This window comes from Dasypus novemcinctus, chromosome 5, assembly GCF_030445035.2.
Source record: "Dasypus novemcinctus isolate mDasNov1 chromosome 5, mDasNov1.1.hap2, whole genome shotgun sequence".
NCBI lineage: Eukaryota > Metazoa > Chordata > Mammalia > Cingulata > Dasypodidae > Dasypus > Dasypus novemcinctus.
In genome coordinates, this window is record NC_080677.1 from 107,467,607 (window position 1) to 107,480,184 (window position 12,578).

The following is a 12,578-nucleotide window of genomic DNA, read 5'->3' on the forward strand; positions in this document are numbered from 1 at the left end:
GTTCACTATCTCAGGGGAGGTACTGGTTTCATGGGTCTATCAGATATAAAATTAAACACTTATATTTGTGCAGTTTATTGTATGTTAATTACCTCAATATAGCCATTTTAAAAAAACCGATTACTCTGTAAATTAGGGAACAATCTACTTGAATGGCTACCCTGGAAAAAATACATCACACTTCTGTTTAAGAGGCAAGAGTGATCTACTCTTTCCCACTGAGGCATGAAAGGATGAAATGCAGCATGAGGAGTTTTAGGGTGAACTAGAAGAATAAAAGACATGGAATGAGCTGCTTCCCAAAGTACAAAGGATCTGTGGCAGCAAGGACAGGGACCACCAGCCTTTTAAAGAGGAATGCACGACCTATACAGAGGTCTATCAGGAAACAACTAAGACTGCTTCCTTAGCTGGTCTAGCTGTACCATTTCAGGGCTATGACAGAATGAAACAAAGTAAAAACAAAGAAACATTGATTAAATTTTTAAAAATTTATTGTTTTTTTCTTTTCTTATTTTTGTTGCTGTTGATTTGTTCTTGAGATGGCTATAACACCAGACAGAACAGTGCCCCTCGTATCTAATGCCTGTGCAGGACTGCACTCCTTCAAAACATTAAGGTTGCTTTGGGCTCCCCTTTCCTGCCCCACCCCTCATGAAGTAAAATAATTTCCACATTTTTTTTACTAAAATACAGTCAGCCCTGTTAAACACTTGTCTCCATATGCTCAGCCTCTTTTTTCCTTCCTCTCATGTCTGTTGTGTAGGGGATAGGTTGGGGGTGGAATTAACTAAATGGGGAAAAAAAACACTCTTAAAAAACTAAAACTTAAAGAGTATACATTTATATCCCACCTTACCCACCCCAATTTTGGCTCTTCTTTCCAAGGATGACAACAACCTATTGTGGACTAGAAGTGGATTTAGAGTCTGAATAGGGTAAGGCTTAGAATATACACGAAGTTTGGCTCCTGGTAGGTCCTGAGTATCACCAGTGACTGACATGTTATACCCTTGTCTGAACAATTGTAAAGGTGGGAAGAAACTGCTGGGGAAGGGGGGAGAAATTTCTACTCACTTGTGTAAGGGAAGGGGAGCAGGTAGGGAGAAAGACCAAAACAATAAAAAACCTTAAGAGATGCATTTTACCCTGACCTTTTCCTTCCAATTGCACCTATTTAATTCATATGAATTTCCACATTTTCCCTAAGTTAAACTGTTTTTGTTTCACAGAAAGTTTATACTTTTAGTTTTCTGAGTGCGCACATGCACGTTTGTGTGTGTGTGTACGTGCATGTTATTTCTACCAGGCAAATGTTTTAGTCTGGTTTCATTTGACTTTTCTTTTTTTTCCTTTTTTTAAATTTCCTTAAAATTTTGTTTTCCTTTAAGAAACAAGTTCACCAGGAAACCAGCTTCCCTCCCACCATGCCGGACAGGCTGCAGCCATCTCTTTTTAAACCGCGCTGATTTTCCCTCACACTCCCAAACAGGAACTCCTCAGGACGGCCTCGGAAGGCTGGAGTCTCTCCCTGTCTGGCGGGACACCCTGGTGGCGGTGAAGGCCCCTCTGCCACAATGGAGATTTCTGATTGTGGGACACAGTCTGGTTTTTGTTTCCTTCCTGTCTTCTAATTAAAAAAGACATTGCTGTAAGAAAGAGAGAAGAAAATCACTAATCATGCACCAATAGACAGATAGGAAGCATTTTATAAAATCAACCTCTGTCTCTCAATTAGAGGCAGAGTGGGCACCACTATTCCAGAATCCTCAGGACTGAGGAAACGACTTACTGGTTGTGGAGGCAGTGGCTACCAGAGGTTCTGAGGGGAGGGAAGGGAAAAATAGGTATATCGGGGCATTTTCGGGACATGGGGAATTATTCTGAAAGACATGGCAATGACAAACACAGACCATTATATATCTTGCTATAATTTACAAAATTGTGCGGGAGAGAGTGTAAACTACAATGTAAACTATAATCCTTGGTTAGTGGCAATGTTCCAAAATTTGTTCACCACCTGTAACAAATGTACCCACTAATGAAAGATGTTGTTAATGTGGGAAAATGTGGGAGGAGTAAGGAGCAGGGGATATGGAAATCCCCTATATTTTCTTATGTAACATTTATGTAATCTAAGTATCTTTAATAAAAAATTAAAAAGTATACATATATATATAAATCAATCTCAAGGCAGACGTTTCTATACTCGCTCGGGTACCTTATTCTGACCTCTGCCATAAGAACTCAGTTTAAAAAAAACAAAAACTGTCTTTTTTTGTTTTTGTGTGTTTTCAAGGGAGCTACTACTTTAATAAATATCATCTTCAGTGCTTCTGCAATACTAATGTATTGTGGAAACTAGGGATTATATGTGGGGAATGAAGAGTTAAGTCAGTGAGTCTCAGGTCTCCCATTCCAAATTAACCAGAAAAGCTCCACTTCAGTCTGTTTAAATATTGGGGTTTCATTTAGAAAGAAGGCTTTGTCTACTAACAAAACTTTTAAAAATACTGATGTAGACTCTACTGAATAGGTACTGTGTAAAAGTATTAAGTAGAATGGTTAAGAGTGGGGACTCGAATACTAGAAGGTCTACATTTGAATTCTGGCCCCACCAATTATACTGACAATGTGACATCAGAAAAATTGTTTAACATTCCTGGACCTCAATTTCCTCATCTGTAAAATGGGAATAATAATAACTAACCCAAAGAATTGTATGAGGATTATCTTAGTTAATACCTATAAAGCAAAGCACTATAATAACCCAGATACATAGTAAGAACTCAAGAATTTACTCATTTAATCCATGAACAACCCTATGAGGTGGATCAACGTTAGTTATTACAGACCCTATGTAAAGCCTGATGATTTATTTAATTAAGAATCAAAGTTTAGAAGTAATTCCTGGTGTGGCAAGGTGCTGCTGAACATCACCTTCACCTCCTAATGCACTGATCACAGAAATCACCAATGAGGGGAGAGGATATGGCTCAGGCAGTTTGGAGTCTGTTCCCACATGAGAGGTCCCGGGTTTGGTTCCCAGTGCCTCCTAAGAGAAAATGGGCAGACACAAAGAGCACATAATGAACAGACAGAGAGTGCAGACAACGAGCGTAAAACAAGGGTGGGGGGTGTGAGAAATAAATTTAAAAAATAAAATCACCAATGTGCTATAGATTCAATGAGTTGCCTCTTGGGAGAATAAATCCTGCTTAAGATATCAAAGGATAGGTCTAGAGGATAGTTGCTTTTCTCTTCTCAGTCAAGAAACTGATACCCAAATTCCATTCCCCAGTTCTTTCTTTCCTGAGCTAAGATTCAGAATCAGTAGACAGGAAATACATAGAGAAAACAGATTATAAGATAGCTGCCAAAGGTTCTAGCTCTTTTGTTTTATCTCCTGCCTTGGTTAAAAATCAACATTTCAGCATTCAAATCTTATGAGTGATTAATAAGCATCTTTGCTTATTAAATCTGGAAGATCAGTTTTTGGAGGTTGGTGCCATGTATCAAAGTCAACTTAAGGTAAATACTGCTTTCACCAAGGTAGCCTAGTAAAAAAGTGTGTAGTCATTTGTTATCATACACACCAATGTCCTATGAGTGTCTGTAAGAGGATAAGGGGAGGAAATTTTTAAAGACGTTCTGCAACAGTAACCTTCTTATGGGGGTGAAAATGGCATTTCAAAGTAGCTGGCAATTATCTGGCTGCCTTGTTCCAAGAAAATCTGGGTCCCTCATTTCCTATCTGCTCAGCACTGTCAAAACTCTAAAGTCCTTCCCTGCCTCAAGCTATTGGACTGTTCTCGTGATGGGCATTAAAATATATCCCCACCCTCAAGCATCCCTGGACAGCCAGGAGAAAGCAGGGAACTATATACTACTCACCTGGATGACAGGCACAGTGCACGAGTGTGAGCTATCGAAACAACCTGGTGAAGTCTCTCAAGGCCCAGCAAACTTGTTTACATTCCTCAGCACTAGAAAAGAAAAGGTAGGTTGGTCCTTGATTGGTAAGAAAGAGAACATGCCAAAAGAGAACAGCAACACTGAGAACTGTCCCAGCTCTGCTAGGAATTCTCTCCATTGTCTCCTCTTCCTGTAACTCAAGATCTTCCTATAACTCAAGGGTAAAAATTAACTACTGTTTTGGAGAATAATTATACGCTTGGTGGTCCTTAAAGTGCAGGTTTTAGAGGCAAACTGCCTGGGTTTAAATCATGGCTCCATTGTGTTCTTTGGCAAATCAATGTTTGCCTCAGTTTCCTCATCTATTATTTACTTTACAATGTTGACTTAAGGATTAAATCAGTTCCTATATATAAAGCACTTAAAATAATAGGCAGTGAAAAAATTGCATTTAATAAATGTAGGCCGCTATGAAAATACCACTACCACCACACCAACAATTGGTATCATTTATGTCAATTTCTTGATGTAAATGCAAGAAAGCTAAAACCCCTGAAGTAAAAAGCAAGCATATTCACTTAAGGCTCTGTTCACTTTAACTCTACTAGCTAAGCTAATTTAGGTATCCTGGTTTCCTCATTTTCTTTCAAAGGTAGATTTTGTTTACAAAGCCCAGTTCAGCAACTCTGTCCCTACCAGTCATCGATTTACTAGCTGAAGAGGCTGCTCAGGACTTCCTCCTGCAGGAGGAGGAAAGGGAGGAGAGGGGGAAGAGTTAACACATGTAGAAAAGCAGGAGGAAGAAGGACTTGGTCCTCAGGCTCCCAAATAGCCCAACATGCATCAGTCTGTATTTTTTCAAAAGTTCCCTTTATCCAAAACTGATATCACTTAGAAATTTTATGTGTGTCTTCCTGTTTTTAGTAAATGAACATGTGGCTAAGCTAAAAAATACTGGAAATTGCAGCACTTCCTGTATGTTCACCTTGCTGTAGCCCTCTCCTAGGCACAAAGAAAGCTCAAGGACCAGAGTCTACAGCCCAAGACTCAATGTAAAAAGTTCTCTTTCCATCTCAGAATGGTTAACCATCAGGGGAAGGAACTGCTAAGAGTGATTCAAAAGAAAAGAAAGTGAAATGAGAGCTATTACCTTAAGTATCTACAATCAGGGTTTCCTACTTGTTATAAGGTATGAAATTTCAGTAAGAACCTTGATTTAGACCCCAGAATTTGATTCAACAGTAAAATTCCAGAATCTTTCTTCTGGTCTCTCTCCATCCTAAAATGTAATGAAAATAAGAAAGGTCTTCTGGTTTTATTGAAATTCTGCACTTTGCTCTTTGTGGGTTTAACAAGATTCAATAAAGGTATCACATTTCTCTGCCTATTTCTAAATCAATACTGATTGTTAAGGAGGCAGCCAGGATGAATAAGCCCTTATCCACTCATATCCCAATATCCGGAAGGAGGATATATAATCCAAAAGAAGCCATTGTGTGGTTTTGTTATTACAAGGGACTACGACAACAGGAAACTCTAAAACTTAGGATAGCGTTAGAGATGCAGGATTCTTTTGTAATCCTAGATGTCTCACATGATTTAAAATTTTCCCTTCTTCAACCAGAAATTTTTGTTTCATCTGGAAGAGAAATGATAGCTCCATGATTAGCCATTTTTGTGACAAGCGAGAGAAAGTATTAAAACCAAAATGCAAGTACAGAAGGATTGTGATTAGACAGAGTGAAATGAAGGACAGACCACAGTATCTTGAATCAGCTCAGCTTCTGCTCCCTACACTATCAGCAACTGCTTTGGTGTCAAGAGGTCCAGGCAAATGTTCAACTGAAGTGTCCTTGGTGGTTAAGCCAAAGAAATGGAAAAAATAAAAAATAAAAATAAAAAAAAAAAGCTTCTTGAAAGCTAGAACTATTTTAGGTTTTCTGCCTTTCTGAAATTTAATATTTTCTATTTTTGTTTTGTTTTATGAGGTTCCATTTTCTGGCTTTTGGTCCCACAACCTAAATCCTTCCACCATACTTGTGAATACTTTTATAAAGGTCACTATTCTTCAAATCTCACAATCCTAGGGGTGTGCTGAGAAATGCAACCCTTTTCATCTAAGGTTCTGGTAGATAATTCTGGCCTCTAATTCCAATGCCAATGCTTCCTACATTCAATATCTTTGGACCTTGAAAATATTCATACAAGTAATAAAGGTTACAGAATAAACACCAAGATAGAGAAATGGGAAATGGAGGCAGGATTCCTTCTAGAGGCTGAGTATTGGTCAATGATAGGCTGATTTGGTATTTGGCAATGCAAGAATGGTGTTAAGAATGAAAAAATCCCAGCTTCCTTTAAGTTGACCAACTCAAAAAACTAGAGAATTAATTAGCAGCACTATTTGAAAAACAGGCTTGGGCTTGCTACAATCAAACTGAACCAGTTTATCCTTCCTGCTAGGATGGCAAACAAAGCAGCATGTTGAGGCAGGAGTTACAGGACCTTAGGACCAAAAGGGAGACTGAGTCATGCATGAACTGAAGGTTCAAGGGCAGCAGGCACATTAGAGAATGAAAATTACCAAAAGGAGGTGAGCAATCACAAACACGTTCTCTAGTTAATCTTACTCTTCTATTCATTTCCATCATGTCAGTGTCTTATTTAGGAGGAGCTGCAAAACTTGTTTAACAATGAAAGCTCAAGTAGGTCAGGTTGGCAGTGCATCTTATTTTCCCATATCACAGGGCAAAGATCGCAGATACTTTTGCTCACAGCATTACATTATTTAGGTCACTTTTCCTTGCCCCAAGATTTTCCTTAAATTAGGAAATGATGTCCAAGACCTTAATTTTCAGGCTTTCCCTATTGTTATACCTGTAATTTAATAGGCCCATCAAGGGAATATGGGCTTGGTAGAGACTTATTTCAGAATGTGTGGGTGGCTGCCTTGGTATTGGCAGGAGACACGCCCCAGCTAGTTTTGTTTTAAAGTTTTTTTTCTTTCGTTCTTATTAATTAAAGAAATTGTAGGGCTACAAAAAATCATGCAGAAAATACAGAGTTCCCATACACCAATCCCTAATATTAACACATTGCATTAGTAGGGTACATTTGTTACAACTGATGAAAGGAATATTAGAATTGTACTATTAACTACAATCCATGCTTTACATTAGGGTTCTCTGTGCTGTACAGTCCTATGGTTTCTTTTCCTTTTTTAAGTTTTCAGTCTAGTAACATATATAGAACCTAAAAATTCCCCTTTTAACCACATTCAAATATATAATTCAGTAGTGTTAATTACATTCACAGAGTTATGCTACCATCGCCACTACCCACTGCCAAAACTTTTGTATCATCCCAAATAGAACTCTGTACAATGTAACCATTAACTCCCCATTCCCTACCCCGTCCCTGACCTCTGGTAATTCTAGTTTCTGCCCTAAAGAGTCCATCCAGCTCAAGGCTGCTTTCTCACCAAAGTCAGGGGCCATGTGCTGAAGCAAGATGGCAGGCAATCTCTGCCTAGTCTCTCCTTCCTTCTTCCTCTTAAGGCTCCACAGGCCCAGCTTCTTCTGAAGCTGTAGGATGGCAAAGGGCTTATTTCTTTCCAGGCCTTCTCAGCTGCTCAGGGCTCTGGTCTCTTCAGTTGCAAACTATCAGGTGAATGGCATAGCTCTTTCCGGGGCTTTAGCTCTTTGAGCCTTCTCCTTTCTGTCATGTCGCAGGAACGATATGACCAAGTTCTCCCCTCCTCTGTGTGTCTTCCTGAGTGGGTGTCAGCCCACCAAAGGGGGCAGGAACTCAACCGGTGTCATGCCCTATTGACATGGTTGAATCAAAGTCCTAATCTTAGCATAATTTAATCAAAGACATCTCAACTGAATCTAATACAATCAAAGGGTATCACACCCAGAGGAAGGGATTAGTCTGCAAATAATCTCTTTTGGGGATTCATAAATCTCAACTGTCACACAGCTGCACCATTTTATATTCCCACCAACAATGAGTGTTCCTATTTCTCCACATGCTCTCAAAAACTTGTAATTGTCCATTTTTTGTTTTATTTTTTTAGATAGTAGCCATTCTAGTGGGTGTGAAATAGAATCTTATTATGGTTTTAATTTGCATTTCCCTAATTGCTAATGATTTAGAGCATATTGTTAATGTGTTTTCTGATTATTGGTAAATCTTCTTAGGAGAAATGTCTATTCAAGTCTTTTGCCCATTTTTTAATTGGGGTTGTCATTTTGCTGTTCAGTTGTAGGATTCATTCATATATTCTGGATATTTAATCTTTATTGGTTATACGTTTCCAAATATTTTCTCCTATTCAGTAGACTGTCTTTTTACTTTCATGATAAAGTCCTTCGATGAAAAAAGTTTCTAAATTTGATGAGGTCCCATTTACCTACTTTTTCTTTTATTGTTTGTGCTCTGGGTGTAAAGTCTAATAAACTGTTGCCTAACACAAGGTCCTATAGATGCTTCCCTATGTTGTCTTCTAGGAGTTCTATAACTCTGGTTCTTACATTTAGGTCTTTGATACATTTTGAATTGATTTTTGTATATGGTGTGAGCTAGGGGTCCATTTTCATTCTGTTGCATATGGGCATGAAGTTCTCTTGGCAGCACCATTTGTTGAAGAGACTATTCTTTTCCCAATGAGTAGACTTGGCAGCCTTGTCAAAAATAAATTGGCCACAGATTGATTCTTGGAATAGAACTTTCAATTCTATTCCATTGTTCTGTATGTTTGTTCTTGTGCCAGTAATGTGATTGATTATTGTGTCTTTGTCATAAGTTTTAAGATTGGGAAGTATGAGTCCTCTTATTTTTTTCAGGATGGCTTTGGCTATTTGGGGTATAGTGGTTTGGAACTGTATGTACCCCAGAAAATCATGTTCTTAAAGCTTATCCATTCTTATTGGTGTTAACCTATTTTGAGGAGGACCTCTTGAATAGGTTACTTTAGTTAAGGTATGGCCTAGTGTGGGTCTTAATCCTCTCACTGGAGTACTTTATAAATGGGATGAATACAGAGAAAGAGAAAGAGAGAGAGAGAGAGGAGACAGCTGAGAGCAGTAAAACTTAGAAAGAAGGAAGAGTCCAGAAGACACCACCATGTGCCTTGGTATGTGACAGAGGAGTCCAGGATCACTGGACACTGGTCTTTTAGCATTGTCTTGATGATGCTTTGATTTGGACATTTTCATGGTCTCAAAACTGTAAGCTTGTAAGCTAATAAATTTCCATTGTTAGAAGCCAATGTATTTCATGGTATCTGCTTTGAGCAGCTTAACAAACTAAAACATTGGGCCCCTCACTCCTCCATATAATTTGATGACTGGCTTTTCAATTTCTGTAAAGAAGGCTGTTGGAATTTTGACTAGGATTGTGTTGAATCTGTAAATCACTTTGACATCTTAACAATATTTGGTCTTCTAGTCCATAAACACAGAATGTCCCATCCATTTACTTAAGCCTTTTTTGATTTCTTTTGGCAATGTTCTGTAGTTTTCAGTGTATAAGTCCTTTACATCCTTGGTTAGATTTATTCCTAGATATGTGAGTCTTTTTGATGTTATTTTAAAGATTTATTTATTTTTTATTTATTTCTCTTCCCCTTCCCCTCCAGTTGTCTCCTCCGTGTCCATTTGCTGTGTGTTCTTCTGTGACTGCTTCTATCCTTATCAGCGGCACTGGGAATCTGTGTTTCTTTTTGTTGCGTCATCTTGTTGTGTCATCTCTCCCTGTGTGTGGTACCGTTCTTGGGCAGGCTGCACTTTCTTTCACGCTGTGTGGCTTCCTTACGGGGCGCACTCCTTGCATGTGATTTTAAATGGAATTTCTTCAGATTGCTCATTACTAGTGTATAGAAACACTACTAATTTTTGAGTATTGATCTTGTATGCTATCACTCCACTGAATTCATTTATTAATTCTAGGAGCTTTGTTGTGGATTTATATTCCGTATATAGGATCATCCCAGCTAGTTTTACAAGTATATAACAAACTTCCGGAGGTTTCTTTTCCAAGGGGAAAGGAGTTAGAAGTGACCGATCACTTATGATGTGCTTGACCTTCTGCTAGATTCCTATTTGGTATCTTATAATAACCCTATGAGGTACAGCTATTACTAATTCTATTTTAAAGATGAAGAAATTAAAGTTTGAAGAAACAGAGTCAGAAAGTGGCAAGACTCAAACTAACATTCTTGATGCTAAGGTCAGCCTCTTTACATTTTACTATCTTCTGATCAACACTAGATAGGAATAAATCAAACAGAAGTAGAGAGAAACAACTTATCCTTCTTTCCTTTGTGACAGCTCATAGGTGGAATACTACCTTTTTAGTCAGGGTTTTCTAGGGCAACAGGACAGGAAATATCTGTAAATATATGAGAATTTATAAAATTATCTCATGCAACTGTGGGGATGCACAAGTCTACATTCCAGAGCAGGCTGCCAGCAAGGGACTCCAATGAAGGTCCTCAGTGAGTTCCCAAGGAGATGCTGGCTGTCTGAAGTAGAGAAGGGAATTCTCTCCTTTCTCTCACACGGCAGGACCAAACATGCAGAGCTCCCCTTTCCTGTATATCTCTGTTCATGTCAGACCCAGCAAGAGGGCATAGAATCAACCTAAGTCATGGCTCACTGACACAGTCCAATTTGAAAGGGTCTCACACCCCCAGGGATGAATGAGTTCACCATCTTTCTCTTTTCAGGATTCATAAAATAATTTCAAAAACTGCCATACTACTACTTCTGAGAAAACGCATAGTTATTATAAAAAGAAATCAAATCATTTTGTCAGGTTATCTCAACTCAATATATCTCTACTCAATGTAGGGGAAATCCCCCACTTCTGATAAAAAGTGTCACTAAGGCAGTCACATGCTATTTTTCAGTCATGCATGTCACTTGATCTATAGCTAAAAATCGGTTTCCTCTGAGGTATGAAGTTAATGCCATTTAGTAAGCTACAAAATGGAATAGTTTGAGATTTTATATTAACAAAAATGCTGGGCATACTTTGGGAGATGAAAAAGCACTATTTTGGAAAGTGACATTATGAAATCAATCCTCACTACTGCCTAAAATTTATTTTCTCTCTTAGAATTAAGTTTGTTTTTAATTATAAAAGTTACTACATGCCCATGAAAAAAAGGCAAAAAGCATAGAAGGTTATGAAATGAAAAGTAGAAGTCTCTTTCCCCCTCCCCTTATGGTCCAAATGTATGCATAAAGTAGCCCGCATATATATATATATAAAATAATAAAACAGCTTTTGAAAGCAGTTTATATGATGTTTTGTTTTTTTCCTTTTACAATACATCTTGTAGGTCTTTCTGTATCATCATATGTGTTTTTTTCCTTGTTCTTTCTTAGTGATCTTGTATAGATATATCATTAATTGCTTAACTATTTACCTATTGTTATGCAATTAGAATATTTTCACTTTTTTCACTGAAAGCCTCTATCGACCTCCCTGCAACAACTCACCTTGGACATATACATCACAACTGTATTTATTCAGTCAAAATTTTACTAACTAGGAATATTTAAAGAACATCCATCATATAGACCTTTATGACTATAAAGTAGTAAATAGGAAGACTATGTACTTGTTAAAAATGTTTATGTGTTCACAGCAACAACAACAAGAAGAACACTCATACACATTTAACATTTTAAACAAGCATTAATCCAGAGGTTGTCAACAGGTAGCTCAGAAGCCAATCTGTTCAGAGATTAACTCACCCAAAGAGATGTTTTATATGGCCTGAACAAATTGTTTGGAATTGGAAAATGAATGTCTTTAGTCATGGCAAATATTCTGCAAAACATCACAATCTATATCACTCTCTAATTTTTTCACCATGTATTGCCTAGTCAGGCACCTGCATTCTTGACCCTTGAATATGGATGAGAACTGAAAGGGACTTCAAAAAGATAGAGAGAGATCACCTGAAGGGTAGTGGCCTACTCAGGGTATTTTTCTTTTGGAAGAAAAATATTGCTTCCATTTACCCTTTAACTTCTTACACCAAATACATTTATGTTCAATATAAATGATAGACATCAATACAACCTTATGATGTTTCTCCTCCAAACTGGTTGCCATGCCAATTTGTGCAATTTGAGGCTAAAGAGACACTAAATTGTGGTTTTATAAGCGCACACCAGACACATAATGTTTTTTTGTACACACTCCAGTTGCTGTTCTTACTTTAAACTGCGCCAGGAATCACTCACCTAGTGACTTGCTTGTGGAAGTCTGTAAGTTGTTTGTGTGTCACTGTGACAGCTCCCACTGTTGTCTCCTTTGGTAAACCTTTCAAGGAATTCTCTAACCATCGGCAAAAAGTCTACATGGGGATGAAAAGGGATGAGAATTTTAAGAGGAGGCAGAGCTTGCTCGACCAGGACTCTACAAGGACTAACAAAAAACATGAGGCTTTCTTCTGCTATTTGGGCACCAAGTGAAGGTACTTAAAAAGGTACTAACTTTAGGCTTTCACATTCTCTGGGTTGAGGCGGTCTACAAAATGCACGCCAGACTTCCCTTCAAAGGGATAGTAGGCAACATTTCAGACAGATTCCTTCTTACTTGGAAATGATATCTCTTCTGCTAGAAGAGGCTATTATTCTTTTCTT

General features: G+C 38.1%; 1 protein-coding gene across 6 annotated transcripts in view; it reads right to left on the reverse strand.

Moving 5' to 3' along the window:
- Positions 1–476: 476 nt before the first annotated feature.
- The window catches only part of TNPO3 (transportin 3), a 104,019-nt gene continuing 91,917 nt past the window's right edge, over positions 477–12,578 (reverse strand). For all 6 annotated transcript variants that reach the window (XM_004463213.4, XM_071215266.1, XM_071215268.1 and 3 more), the window contains 3 exons: positions 12,177–12,289; positions 3,895–3,986; positions 477–1,649 (listed from right to left, as the gene is read on the reverse strand). In XM_004463213.4, the coding sequence (XP_004463270.1) occupies positions 3,926–3,986; positions 12,177–12,289 (174 nt within the window). In that variant the 3' untranslated portion in view covers positions 477–1,649; positions 3,895–3,925. The remainder of the gene's footprint in view (positions 1,650–3,894; positions 3,987–12,176; positions 12,290–12,578) is intronic.